The sequence below is a fragment of the Mixophyes fleayi genome, chromosome 9 (genome assembly GCF_038048845.1).
Source record: "Mixophyes fleayi isolate aMixFle1 chromosome 9, aMixFle1.hap1, whole genome shotgun sequence".
In the NCBI taxonomy this organism is placed as follows: Eukaryota; Metazoa; Chordata; class Amphibia; order Anura; family Limnodynastidae; genus Mixophyes; species Mixophyes fleayi.
Genome location: NC_134410.1, coordinates 123,887,981 through 123,901,365, shown reverse-complemented (window position 1 = coordinate 123,901,365; position 13,385 = coordinate 123,887,981). Strand labels below are relative to the sequence as shown.

At 44.0% G+C, this 13,385-nt stretch overlaps 1 protein-coding gene across 7 annotated transcripts in view; it reads left to right on the top strand.

Moving 5' to 3' along the window:
* ZNF618 (zinc finger protein 618) overlaps positions 1-13,385 on the top strand; it is a 91,014-nt gene that overhangs the window by 50,523 nt on the left and 27,106 nt on the right. For 6 of the 7 annotated variants that reach the window (XM_075185500.1, XM_075185497.1, XM_075185499.1 and 3 more), the window contains 3 exons: positions 1,452-1,559; positions 2,966-3,043; positions 7,542-7,580. In XM_075185500.1, coding sequence (XP_075041601.1) covers positions 1,484-1,559; positions 2,966-3,043; positions 7,542-7,580 — 193 coding nt within the window. In that variant the 5' untranslated portion in view covers positions 1,452-1,483. Of the gene's footprint in view, positions 1-1,451; positions 1,560-2,965; positions 3,044-7,541; positions 7,581-12,614; positions 12,890-13,385 lie in introns of those variants that run through there. The other variant, XM_075185501.1, reaches the window with a different exon arrangement.

The following is a 13,385-nucleotide window of genomic DNA, read 5'->3' as shown; positions in this document are numbered from 1 at the left end:
TTTTAGTGCAGGGCAGTCAGCCCCCCCCACCCCCATCAGAGTGTAAGTAGAAGGACTTTTTATTACTCATCTGGAGTCAGAATTTGGGGGGTCTGCAGTCTCCTCTCTAACTTGTGTTACACCAACATTTGGTCAGCTGGAAGCTGAGTGTTCAGAGTCCGGAGGGGTAATTACAACTTGAGTCTGCGCTCAGTCATGTTGTGTGGAGTAACTAGGTTAGTATGAGTGTGCTGGAGCAATGGTTTAGTCAGTTTATTACATTTTTACTTACACTCCAATTAGAGGGTCAACAGGCGCAGATCGTTTTTCTTCATAGACAGCGTAGATTGTCCTGCATTTGAGTGCACACCGAGGGCTCAGAAATATCCATCATCATCAGCTATTTATATAGCGCCACTAATTCCGCAGCGCTGTACAGAGAATTTGCTCACATCAGTCCCTGCACCATTGTAGCTTACAGTCTAAATTCCCTAATATAGACACACAGACTAGGTCTATTTTGATTGCAGCCAATTAACCTACCAGTATGTTTTTGGAGTGTGGGAGTAAAGCGGAGCACCCGGAGGAAACCCACGCAAACACGGGGAGAACATACAAACTCCACACAGATAAGGCCATGGTCGGGAATCAAACTCATGACCTCAGTGATGTGGGGCAGAAGTGCTAACCACTGAGCCACCATATCCACTAGATAAGGTGCTCTTGTAAATATTGCTTGTTGGCTGTTGTGATTTAAAGGGATTTTCCACTAACTTGCATATTAAATCCAATTTTTTAGTATTTTCCTTTTTAAACACTTCTCATCAAGTTTCTTTTTAAATGGCTGTCGTTGTTGGTGATGTTACGTGTTCATTGTAACCAATGGCGCCAGTCCCATAGTGTAACCAAGACTTCTGTTAAAGCGCTCTTGGCACCGACACAACGCAGGCGGCTATTGTATACGCTGAACCTGTATGCGGGTTATGAGTCCGCCAGGAAATAATGATATTGATGAGACACAAAGGAGCATATTTACTAAACTGCTGGTTTGAAAAAGTGGAGATGTTGCCTATAGCAACCAATCAGATTCTAGCTGTCATTTTGTAGAATGTACTAAATAAATGACAGCTAGAATCTGATTGGTTGCTATAGGCAACATCTCCAATTTTTCAAACCCGCAGTTTAGTAAATCTAACCCAAAGACTGAATTCATAGTAATGCTGGTTAATTCCACTAATGGCTGTTTCCATTGTGCGTAGTTGACGAGTACGCCTTAAAGTTAGACCTGTCCTCTACACGCAGCGGAGGCCTCCATTTTGTGTGAGCCGAACCCGTGTGCAGCCTTTCTATGTGGTATTCCAGGGCATCGCTAGGCTACAATAAAAGGGCCGCCTCCGCTGTTAGGTGACAGGCTCGCTAGAATGACCTTTGGAATGCTCTGACTCACGGACGGTGTCTGTTCACTCCACCAGGGGTAGACTCTCCGGACACACAAGCAGCAACCATGAGTAGGGAGCCATCGTGGAGCTGCAGCAGTCGCCCGCGGAGCATCCCGCCAAGAATCAGCACCTCGTCGCCAGGTGGGCCTATTAGCAACTCTGTCCATGTTCATACATGTCACATATGTTCTCTAAACGTGTAACCACTAACTCACTCATAAATAAGAGTATAATATTCATCTAACCTGGGGAATAGAGTGTTTGTACATGCATAATCGTGAGTAAGGGTCCAACCATTAGTTGCAATGAGATATTCTGATAAAGGACCCTGTTCATCTCACACTTTATACAACACTGTACTGAATTGTGAGATGTAGACATATCATATGTAGAATGTTTATTTATTAAGATGCCCTAACGCTTATTTTCCCTTTTGTTATTCACTTGACTGTATAACGATAATCATGTCGCAGGAATTGTCCTAACTTCTATATAGATCTTAGTAAGTCTGCTTTCCAAACTAAGCTTGTGTGCATAGCCATTATTTTTGCTTTGTTCCCATAAATCTCCATATCTTCTCGCAAATTTACCTGCCATTCTTTTTCACAAACCCCCTCACAGTACGGCACGTTTGTACCTGACAGGGGCGAATCTGACGTCCGTGGGTCTGAAGGTTTGAAAAATAACAAAACCGGCGAAGGGGAGGCTGAAACAAACCCCCAAGAATAGTTATATACTTTTACAGAAGGGACTGTGCAAAATTAGTCCCATCTTTCTGGATGGGCACTACCCAACGGCCTCATAACAACTTTGAGATCCGTGAGTCGTGTTCTTAGAACAAATGACCAGTTTTCACGACTTGAGAAACTTAGCGACATCCTGTCTCATCTACAACCGCTACGTATAACACTATGTACGCTCAGCATGTTTTAACCAATACCAACGCGTTTATTATTTCTAAGCAAAAACTGTGACCGCTTGCTGATTCGTGCTTGTTAATGATGTTTAGCTAAACACGAATATTCTCTCAAGACGTTTAAACAGCCCTAAACTACCGTAGATCCCGCTTACGTCTCTATATACAACTATTGAAGGAATTAGCACGGGGGAATGAGGTTTTGTTTTTTGGAGTTTATTTTTTGGGGGGGGGGGGGGTGGTCCTTACTTGACATGACCATGCTATCATACAGCTCATATCCCCACTAATACCCTTTTACCCACCAGGTGAGGTATGTTGTCCACAGCAACCAATCAGATTCTTGCTACCATTTTTCTATTACAGTTTTTATTGAATAAAAGTGAGCGGTCTGTTGCTCCCCAATTGGGTTATCCCGAATAGTTTAATTAGACTGTGAGGACAAGTTCCATCCCCAAAAAATATATTTTCGTACCAAATGCTAAGAGCATTTAGGGCACCCGCTGTTAATGTACAACAGTTTAATCTGTAGCGTGTAGTCCTGCATGCGTCATTCTGTGCTGTAATGAATCACTATAGGATTGTCTTACACAAATGTCTCCTTCTGGTTTTTTTTACATTTCTTTTTCAGGTTCGTATGAATGTGGAATATGTAGAAAGAAGTACAAATATTATAACTGTTTCCAGACTCATGTCCGAGCACACATAGGTAATTATCTGATGGCTTGTTGGCGATACTTTGTAATCGGGGCTTATTACATTAATGGGTCTAGAACTATGTACCAGGCAGTGAGAGAGACTCCATAAAGTGTGTGTGTATGTACATTCATTTATTCATTCATTCACTCATTCATTCACTCATTCATTCTATCTCTCTTTCTCTTTCTCCCTTTCTCTCTCTCCACCCTCTCTCTTTCTCTCCCGTGCTCTCTCTCTCTCTTTCTCTCTCTCTTTCTCGCTTTCTCTCTCCCCCTCTCGCTTTCTCTCTCCACCCTCTCTCTTTCTCTCCCGTGCTCTCTCTCTCGCTTTCTCTCTCTCTCTTTCTCTCTCTCTCTCTTTCTCTCTCTCTTTCTCGCTTTCTCTCTCCCCCTCTCGCTTTCTCTCTCCCCCTCTCTCTTTCTCTCTCTCTTTCTCGCTTTCTCTCTCCCCCTCTCGCTTTCTCTCTCCCCCCTCTCTCTTTCTCTCTCTCTCTCTCTTTCTCTCTCCCCCTCTCGCTTTCTCTCTCCACCCTCTCTCTCCCGTGCTCTCTCTCTTTCTCTCTCTCTCTCTTTCTCTCTCTCTCTCTCTTTCTCGCTTTCTCTCTCCCCCTCTCGCTTTCTCTCTCCCCCTCTCTCTTTCGCTCTCTCTCTCTCTCTCTTTCTCGCTTTCTCTCTCCCCCTCTCGCTTTCTCTCTCTCTCTCTTTCTTCTCTCTCCCCCTCTCGCTTTCCTCTCTCCCCCTCTCGCTTTCTCTCTCTCACTCTCGCTTTCTCTCTCCCCCTCTCGCTTTCTCTCTCCCCCTCTCTCTTTCTCTCTCTCTTTCTCGTTCTCTCTCCCCCTCTCGTTTTCTCTCTCTCACTCTTGCTTTCTCTCTCCCCCTCTCGCTTTCTCTCTCCCCCTCTCGCTTTCTCTCTCCCCACTCTCGCTTTCTCTCTCTCCCCCCTCTCGCTTTCTCTCTCTCACTCTCGCTTTCTCTCTCCTCCCCTCTCGCTTTCTCTCTCCCCCCTCTTCGCTTTCTCTCTCCCCCTCTCTCTTTCTCTCTCTCTCTCGTTCTCTCTCCCCCTCTCGTTTTCTCTCTCTCACTCTTGCTTTCTCTCTCTCCCCCTCTCGCTTTCTCTCTCTCCCCCTCTCGCTTTCTCTCTCCCCCCTCTCGCTTTCTCTCTCCCCCCTCTCGCTTTCTCTCTCTCCCCTCTCTCTCATCTCTCTTCTCTCTCTCTTTCTCGCTTTCTCTCTCTCTCTTTCTCTCTCCCCCTCTCGTTTTCTCTCTCTCACTCTTGCTTTCTCTCTCCCCCCTTTCGCTTTCTCTCTCTCTCCCTCTCGCTTTCTCTCTCCCCCCTCTCGTTTTCTCTCTCCCCCTCTCGTTTTCTCTCTCCCCCCTCTCTCTTTCTCTCTCTCTCTCTCTTTCTCTCTCTCTTTCTCGCTTTCTCTCTCTCTCTCTCTTTCTCTCTCCCCCTCCTCGCTTCTCTCTCTCTCACTCTCGCTTTCTCTCTCCCCCCTCTCGCTTTCTCTCTCCCCCTCTTGCTTTCTCTCTGCCCCTCTCGCTTTCTCTCTCCCCCCTCTCTCTTTCTCTTTCTCTCTCTCTCTCTCTTTCTCTCTCCCCCTCTCGCTTTCTCTCTCTCACTCTCTTTCTCTCTCTCTCTTTCTCTCTCCCCCTCTCTCTTTCTCTCTCTCCTCTCTCTTTCTCTCTCCCCCCTCTCGCTTTCTCTCTCTCTCTCTTTCTCTCTCTCCCCTCTCGCTTTCTCCTCTCACTCTCGCTTTCTCTACCCCCTCTCGCTTTTCCTCTTACCCCCTCTCGCTTTCTCTCTCCCCCTCTTGCTTTCTCTCTCCCCCTCTCTCTTTCTCTCTCCCCCTCTCGCTTTCTCTCTCCCCCCTCTCGCTTTTCTCTCTCTCACTCTCTTTCTTTCTCTCTCTTTCTCTCTCCCCCCTCTCGCTTTCTCTCTCTCACTCTCCCTTTCTCTCTCTCTCTCTCTTTCTCTCTCTCACCTCTCGCTTTCTCTCTCTTTCGCTTTCTCTCTCTCACTCTCTCTTTCTCACTCACTCATTCTCTCACACACACTATTAAACACCCTGCCTGTGTGTGAATCACCAATATTAGTACATTTATATCTGTTACCTAGGAGGCTGTAAGCCATGCATTCACTTAGTTGCCTACAGCTCCCTGTACACCTCCCTCCCTACTGTTAAAATGATGAACATTAGACCGAATTTAGAGATCCTGACACACAATGATTTTTCCAAAGGATGGAGCAGGGAGCGCGCTCTGGCTTAGGTAAAATTAATTATCACCACTATGTCTATAATGTTTAATATATCAACCTTTGAAGAATACATCCGGAGTACTGATTTAACAAACTCTATATAGTTTTCAGAATAAATCCCGGCCTCCTTCAGTAAATAGTTTTTCGTGCTCCTCCTGGTTTGTGTAATAATCATTAGGTGTCGCTGTGTTGGATTATGTTTGTGTCTCAGTGTCCTGCTTCCACCCACAGACTAACTCGGCTCTTACACGTTAATCTTAGATCAGTTATATCCTACGTAGGACGTCCATCTACCCTCCAGACTGTCATTGGCGACTATAGCAGAGTCAGGCAGCCTTGTGTCTCCCCAGCCGCTGTATAACTACAAGTCCCAGCATGCTGCTAGGTCCATTTTTTATATAAAATTAATGTTAAAAATACAAAATGTCTTTGTAGCCCTGAACAGAGCGAAGACTAATTTGCCTGTTCCGTAAATACAATCTACTGTCCCTCAAACAATATTGGACATCGTGGTTTTTCATAATTTTCTTTTGGAGAGAGGGAGTGATTAAAAAGTGTAATTAAATCCTATCTCCCAATAACGAGATAACAGCCTTTGAAAACTAATGGGTTGGAGAGATATTGTAATTTAGAGCGGCAGATACAGGCCAGAATTCATCAGGATAACAGAGACCGTTTATATGTGTTTTTTTTTTTTTTGTAGATTATTAATGGACATCTGTACATCAAAATTATTATCATCAAACCCAACTAATATACAGGTTAAACATTAACGCTTTGTGGTGTCTGACGAAACCCGTCCTCTTAGCATCTTTGTAAGCGCTTCGTGAGTGTAGTTTCCGACCATATTGAAGTTCACGTCTATCTCACGCGATATATATATATGTGCGTGTATATTACACACTCCCCTGCTGTAAATTATATTGATATATCGGAATTCACAGAGGAGTTTTGTAAACGTGCAAGCCGAGGTGACTTCAAATATCCTTAAAAAAAATTGACACTAATTCCTTATAATAGACAAGTTTCCCAATGACCCGCGAGATGAAACGTCAGAACGCCTTCATTATACATATAATTTATGCAGGAAGATCATCATCAGTTATTTATATAGCGCCACTAATTCCGCAGCGCTGTACAGAGAACTCACTCACATCAGTTACTGCCCCATAGGTGCTTACAACCTAAATTCCCTAACATACACACACAGAGAGAGACTAAGGGCAATTTTGATAGCAGCCAATTAACCTACCAGTATGTTTTTGGAGTGTGGGAGGAAACCGGAGCACACCCGGAGGAAACCCACGCAAACACGGGGAGAACATACAAACTCCACACAGATAAGGCCATGGTCGGGAATTGAACTCATGACCCCAGCGCTGTGAGGCAGAAGTGATAACCACTGAGCCACCATGCTGCCCATATCACCATCGTGTCTTATATATAAATAATCCTCTCCCCACATATAATATGACATTCCCTTGCTACGACTAATCGTATCCTAGTTTCTCTCTCTCCGTGATGTTACATCTGGCATGTCTTGGTAATAATAGACGGACATATGTATCTTGGACTGATTGAGGCCTCCTGCTGATACGTTCTCACTCAACCGCCGACAGAAGCTCCACGGGCATTAAATCAATAGGCTGACATTGTGCGTTATAACACGATAGAGAGGGCGATCCCAGAATCCTTTGTGCCACATAGCGCAAAGATGACATCCGATGGAATAAAATGTTGATATTGAATTTTTTTTTATTTTTATTAGCGAAAGCCTTTAAAGAATAAGTGAAATTTACCCTTTTTTGCATGATAAAGAATACGACATATATAACAAAAGTTACTGTACATCACTAATTGACACAATCCACATATTGGGCAACGTATGTTAATGTTAGCGACATGGTGAAAGCAGCACTAGTTTCAATATTGACGATGGAGCTTAGTGCTTTACGAATCCCAGGTTTTTAAACTATTATTTTGTGCCAAAGCAAAATTTCTCCCCCATGAATCGTCCATTTACCCCGTCCCCAAACAGATCTGGCAGTATTTGCACCCCCCCCCCCTGTAATTATTGCCCCTTGGGACCACCGTAACAAAATATCCTAAATTACCCTCCGTCATTCCCCTCTTTAGATTGCTTAGTGGTGCTCCTCTCGGTGACTGTAGGGGAAATGCTTGGTGATCTTACATACGGTATTTTCGTCGTTACCCGTTAATAGATGCACTTGTTTTATCTCTTTATCTTGCAGACAACGAAGCGGCGTCAGTAGAGGGAGCCTCACAGGGCAGTAAGTATGACTTTGTCACAACTAAATTGTACGTCATTAGGATATAAAATGTCCTCACCTTTTAATGCGCTAATTTTACTTTTTGGGACTTCAATATTTCATTTTTTTTAATTTTAAAACTACACCATGAAATCCAGACACTGGGATTATTTATCTATATAACGTATAGAGGTTGGTTATCTCGCACTGTAACCGTAGCGACCGACCAGACTCTTGTTTTTTTCTTTAGTCTGTGAGAAGTAGACTGCTACAAGCTAATATGTGATTGGTTGCTGCAGGTCATGAAGCTAATTCCTGATTGGCTGCTAGGGCTTCTAGCACATATTGGGCCTGAGTCATTAAGGAGAGCAAAGCATTAAAAAAAAAGGAGTAACTTTGCACCTGGGCAAAACCATGTTGCATTGGAGGGGGGAGGTAAGTTTAAAATGTGGGGGGCAAATTTATAGCTGGGACAGGGAATGTCGTAGAATAAATTTAAATTTCAGTTTGAAAATTAAGCTATCAAATATTTCTGTGGCCAGAGAATAAAATAGGTGGTATTTTAACTTATGTGCAAGATAATAAACTAATTTGCACCCCTTGCATTGTAACATGGTTTGTCCAAGAGAACATTCACTCCTTTTCTTGCCTTACCCTCCTTAATGGCTCAGGCCCATTATGTCTTGTAGCATGTAATGAAATTATATGTAATATATATACCGTACATATATATATATAATACTAAAAATGTTGACTGATGTGCACAATAACTGTTTTATTGCACAGGTATTAACCAATGGGGTTCCTTTTCTCTAGTTCACATTAGGAAATGAAAGCCACTGATTGGTTGCTATGGGCAACACCACCTTTTCTATGTAGTTGAAAATCAGTTCTTTTAAATGTGTCCCCCAGTCTATCCTTTCGTCTCAATGGGCGCCGTTCATTATTGGGTTTTTAATGGTGTGTAAAAAACTTTCCTAGAAAGCTGGATTTATCGGGAGCCTAGGTCTGGATCCTGACACGCCAGAGAAACACTACTGTGGGCGAAACGCGTTGTCATTACCACAGTAACTGCGCTGAATCACAGTAAAAAGTGAAGCTCTGCTTTTCATTTCTTCTTGGATTCATAGTTTAAAGCAGACCGGTCATGGAAACTAGCGGTGGGAGCCATTTTGTGGGCGGGATCAATCCTCTGGAGAATAACCGCCTGTGTTAGATCACTAGCCCTTAGCAAATCAACAAATCTGCCTACAAAATGGCTTCCTTCGCTTAAAGGGCGCGTCCATTTCAAAGTCACAAGGCACTTTTGAAAGAGCGGCGCTGAATGTTGTGAACAACTGAACTCTTACGTCTAACAACGATAGAGAATGGTCGTATGTCACTGACCACATCTAAGTAGTTGTGAGGCGGGCTGGTTTGAAGGATACCTGGCTGTTATAATATTACAAAGTCAGCGCTGTGAATCCAATATAAGATTTAAGGGCCGCTAAACTTAACATGCAGGGTGCTTTCCTGCAAAATAGCCGTTAACGACTCTTCCCAGACCCAGTATTAGGCGTCTTTACCTTGTGGATTCCCATGGTCAAGGAACAGCAATGATATACATTCCTTAGATGTGTTACATGTCCTAAATGTCACGATTTTGCATTGGCCATAAATAAAAGTCTTGGTTTATTCATTGTAGGCCGCAAATCTTGCATATAACCGTTTAGAGGAACCGTAAACTCCAATTCCCTTCTTGGTAACAAATTCCCCACAGTCCGTAATTACCTGACTGTACATTGAGGGGGTAGGGTTTCGGAGAGGTACACCCGGGCGATCTGATCGGAGTCCTATAATATATAATAACTGCTGTTATATCTCGGCAAGACTCCATACAAGGGTATTACTGCTTTCTCCAGCAGGGCTTACGTTATTGGCCTGGAAGACGGCACTTCTCCTCCGTACGTTATGCCTTGGAAGAGAGCTTTGCATCAAATCATCAACCGTGCCTGATTATATATAGATATGGATAAAGAGCACAGTAGGAATCCAGAAATATAGCAAAGTTGTAGGAAGCCAGTTAAAGTAATCTGAAGGTGGAATCCCCTTTAAGGGTACATAAAACAAACTTATATCTGTTTATTGTTCTTCTAGAACTCAAAAACCCTCTCGGAAATTAATTTGAGATCGTTGCTGAGGTGGATCTCTAATAAATATGTAGCAATAGGCAGCTCACGTCTGCATTTCATTTACTCCCCGTCCTGACTGCATATTTCTGCTACTAATAAATCTTCCACATAAAACAACTCACGTTTTTTAAGTTTAGTGACCCTTTATCTATAAATCTTCTGGGTTGAATCGTTACGTCGGATTATTGCGATGTCTGAGAATATATCGTGAAGATGTCGTAGTTTAGTTCTCGTCGGTGAATAGTTTTGCGCAAGTTATTTCCGGAGCGACGTTTTATGGAAGGGAGGTAAGTTAACCGATCTTGTAAACCTCTGTTAACAAATGGAACATCCTGTTCTACAAAACTGGTCACTCAGGATGGGCAAAACGTATAGGGCAAAAGGAAAATCTGACTGAATGACTATAGGTTATATCCAAATTCTTTCGGGGGGGGGGGGCTTACAATGCAAATCACTGTGTCTGTTGCTTTGGAATTCCGAAATTACCCCTAGAAACAAACTTCCTCTTCCATTAATTATACAGACCTGAGTAACGGACACCCAAAGACCCCCTTAAGGGGGTCATAATTTAGTCACTCAGAATCCAGGCTTAGGGGATTAGAGTGTGGTATATCAGTCATATATGAATTATAACATATTTATTTGGATAGATCAGATCCATCATTGTAATATTTCTATACATTACTGGCAGACAGAGGGCGCTACCGAGCTGAACTCGCCCCAAACGCTGACCCTGATTATTCCACAGTTCCGTCCTTATTGTTACAAGTTAGATATCGGTAACTCCAAGGAGAGAGTGGTTTTCGGTGTAGGTGACCGTATGTGTATAATGACACCCGAAACAGAGAATTTATATATTCAGCATTCACGACAAGCGAAGTGCTACTGTGTAGTGTTCCAGATTACAAGTACAGACCAACACAACGAGAGAAGTTGTACTACACGTACAGAGCAGGAATACTGAGATTTCCAAACAGCGCTGGTGATGCCAAGGTCTATAAGAGGAGCAGATTTGCACCAGGACAAAACCAAGTTGCACTGCAGAGTGCAGAGAGATTTTGAGTTGGATGTGGGGGGGGGGTCTTAGCTTAACTCTAAAATGCAGTGTAAAAAATAAAGTGTTTATATGCTACATGCACAATAGGCAGCATTTCTCCTGCGTGCAAATATAAATAAATAAATGCATTTGCACCCCCCAGGTCTGATAAGTTCTAGAAAGTATGACTTAAATGTTTGCAAAGGTTATTAGTAGCATTTTAGATTGAAAGGACCTTTGAGAGCCGAACTGACCCAGGCAGTTATTATACTGATAGGAACCCGGAACCAGGTCTTTATAAAATTAGACTTCGAATCGTCTTTTGGGTATTTTTGTAGAGTGTCGCTGGATTGGATGAGACCCCTGCTGGTCGTACCCCTACACTCTTCCGGAGTAACACCCGAAAAGTGATTACTGTGCAGCAGTGAGTAAAGTGGCTCAGTGGTTAGGATCGCCGTCTCACAGCGCCGGAGCCATGTTTTCAATACCGACCAGGGCGCTGTCTGTGTGGGAGTTTGTATGTTGTCCCCGTGTTTGCCTGGGTTTCCTACCACACGCTAAAAAAACATTCTAGTAGGATAATTGGCTTTTGACAAAATCAACCCTTTGTGACCGCCGTGTGTGTTTCCGTGTGGCTGGGAATATAGATTGTAAGCTCCGCTGGGGCAGGGGACTGATGTGGATGGTTAAACATTCGCTGTACAGCGCTGCAGACTATGCAGGCGCTATATAAATAACGTAGTAATAAATCTGGATAAGTTTCACTTCGGTAATAAATGAACTGTTGCCTACACACAGTGGGACATACCTTCCAATATGGTCCCCAAAAAGTGTCCGTGACCCTGAGCAATTAAAGGGGGTTCGGTGGTTAAAGATTTATTTTTTTTGTCCTGATTTTGCGCTTTTAGATGTTGGAACATAATGAGAGATTCGGTTCGGCACGAGGTGACGCTGAACATCGACTCGGCGGTCAGATGCTCCTATTACCACCCGTTCCGGTCGGTAGGAATCTCCGCTCATTTTTTCTGTGCACCTCCGTGGGGTGCGGGAAAATAATGAGCGGAGATTTCTGCCATTACTTCGGCGCGACGTGGACGTTCCAGAGACACCTGGCGCCAAATTGAATCTCCACCATTATGAATGAGAGAGTTTTTACCCTGTATCCGGTACCAATATTCATGAAAATGCCATTTACTAGCAGCTCGCTGCCTCGCTCAGACTCACAAGAGTTGGTTCAGCTTACAAAATGGCCGCCACAATGACTAGTTTCCAGCGAATGGACAGGCTGCGTTCTCATGAATTTTTTTGTTCCGCTCATAAAATGGCTGCCCCCTACTGTGCGTAGGCAATGGTTAGATTAGACCAGTGATGGCTGACCTGTGACACTCCAGGTGTTGTGAAACTACAAGCCCCAGCATGCGTTGCCAGCTATCAGCTAGTTATCTACTGGCAAAGCATGCTGGGGCTTGTAGTTTCACAACACCTGGAGTGTCACAGGTTTAGCCATCACTGGATTAGACCATCTGGATTTTATTGGCAAACCTGTGGCGACTTTTCGTCTTCTATTTTGTCGTCTAGTAAATGTTTAATGAAGCCCTTTGCAGAAAAATATTACCTCAGACATATGGCGCAATATGGACTCTTGTCAGTACGGCCATTTGTTAATCCCCGCAGGGCAGGTTTTCCATCTATCCTTATAGGTGACATAAGAATTGCCATATATAATGAGTCAGGCACTAATTCATATATTGTGTAATATGGACGCACGCTATGGCACATTCAGGAAAACTTGCCCATAGCAACCAACCAATCAGATTCTCCCATGTATCTAGTACAGTTTACAAAATAAAAGCAAGACCCCATCGGTTGCTATGGGCAACGCCACCTTTTCTGCGTAATCGTCCCTCCGTGTTCTGAGGTGAAAAAATTCCGTATTACTGGCTTACTGCACCATACCTACATTACGCCTTTGCATGTCCACTTTTTCATGCGTGTGAGTCTGATACATGTTAGTCACGTGTGCTGCCTTTGTCCGTCTACTTCTTGCAGATTCAGTCTTCTTCCTCAGCAGCAAAACACCCAGGCGCCCCCTCTGTCCGGGGGACATGAACATCGCTCCGCAGGTAGCCGTAAAAAAGGTGTTGTTTCCCATAGCAACCAATCAAATGCGGCCATTTTGTCTAGTTCAGTTTAGGAAACGGAAACTGGTTTTTGGTTTATATAGGCAGCAGGAGCAAACGCAGGATTTCTAGAGGGAGGTTTCCACACCACGCCGCCAGTGGGCGGGGCCAGCATGCATGGGGGCGTGGCTATAATTTTAGACAGTGCTTGGCTGCTCTCCAACTCTTCCTATCCCCATAATATACATGGGCAATGCTGCGTGCACTACTGTTAGGTGCACGCAGCTCCCCCTTTTCAAGCAGAGCTGTGTGAAGCAGGGGCAGGGTCCGGTCACCTCAATTATACAGTGTCCCAGGCTTGGAGGGGGGTTTTCCAGGCACTAGGATACCCCCCTCGGTTTGCCTATGATAGGTAACACCACCTTTTCTGCATAGTTACCTGTAGGGCAGTTTTCATAAATGCCCCCATCTTTGTCTAGAGCTAAATTACGTTTGTACT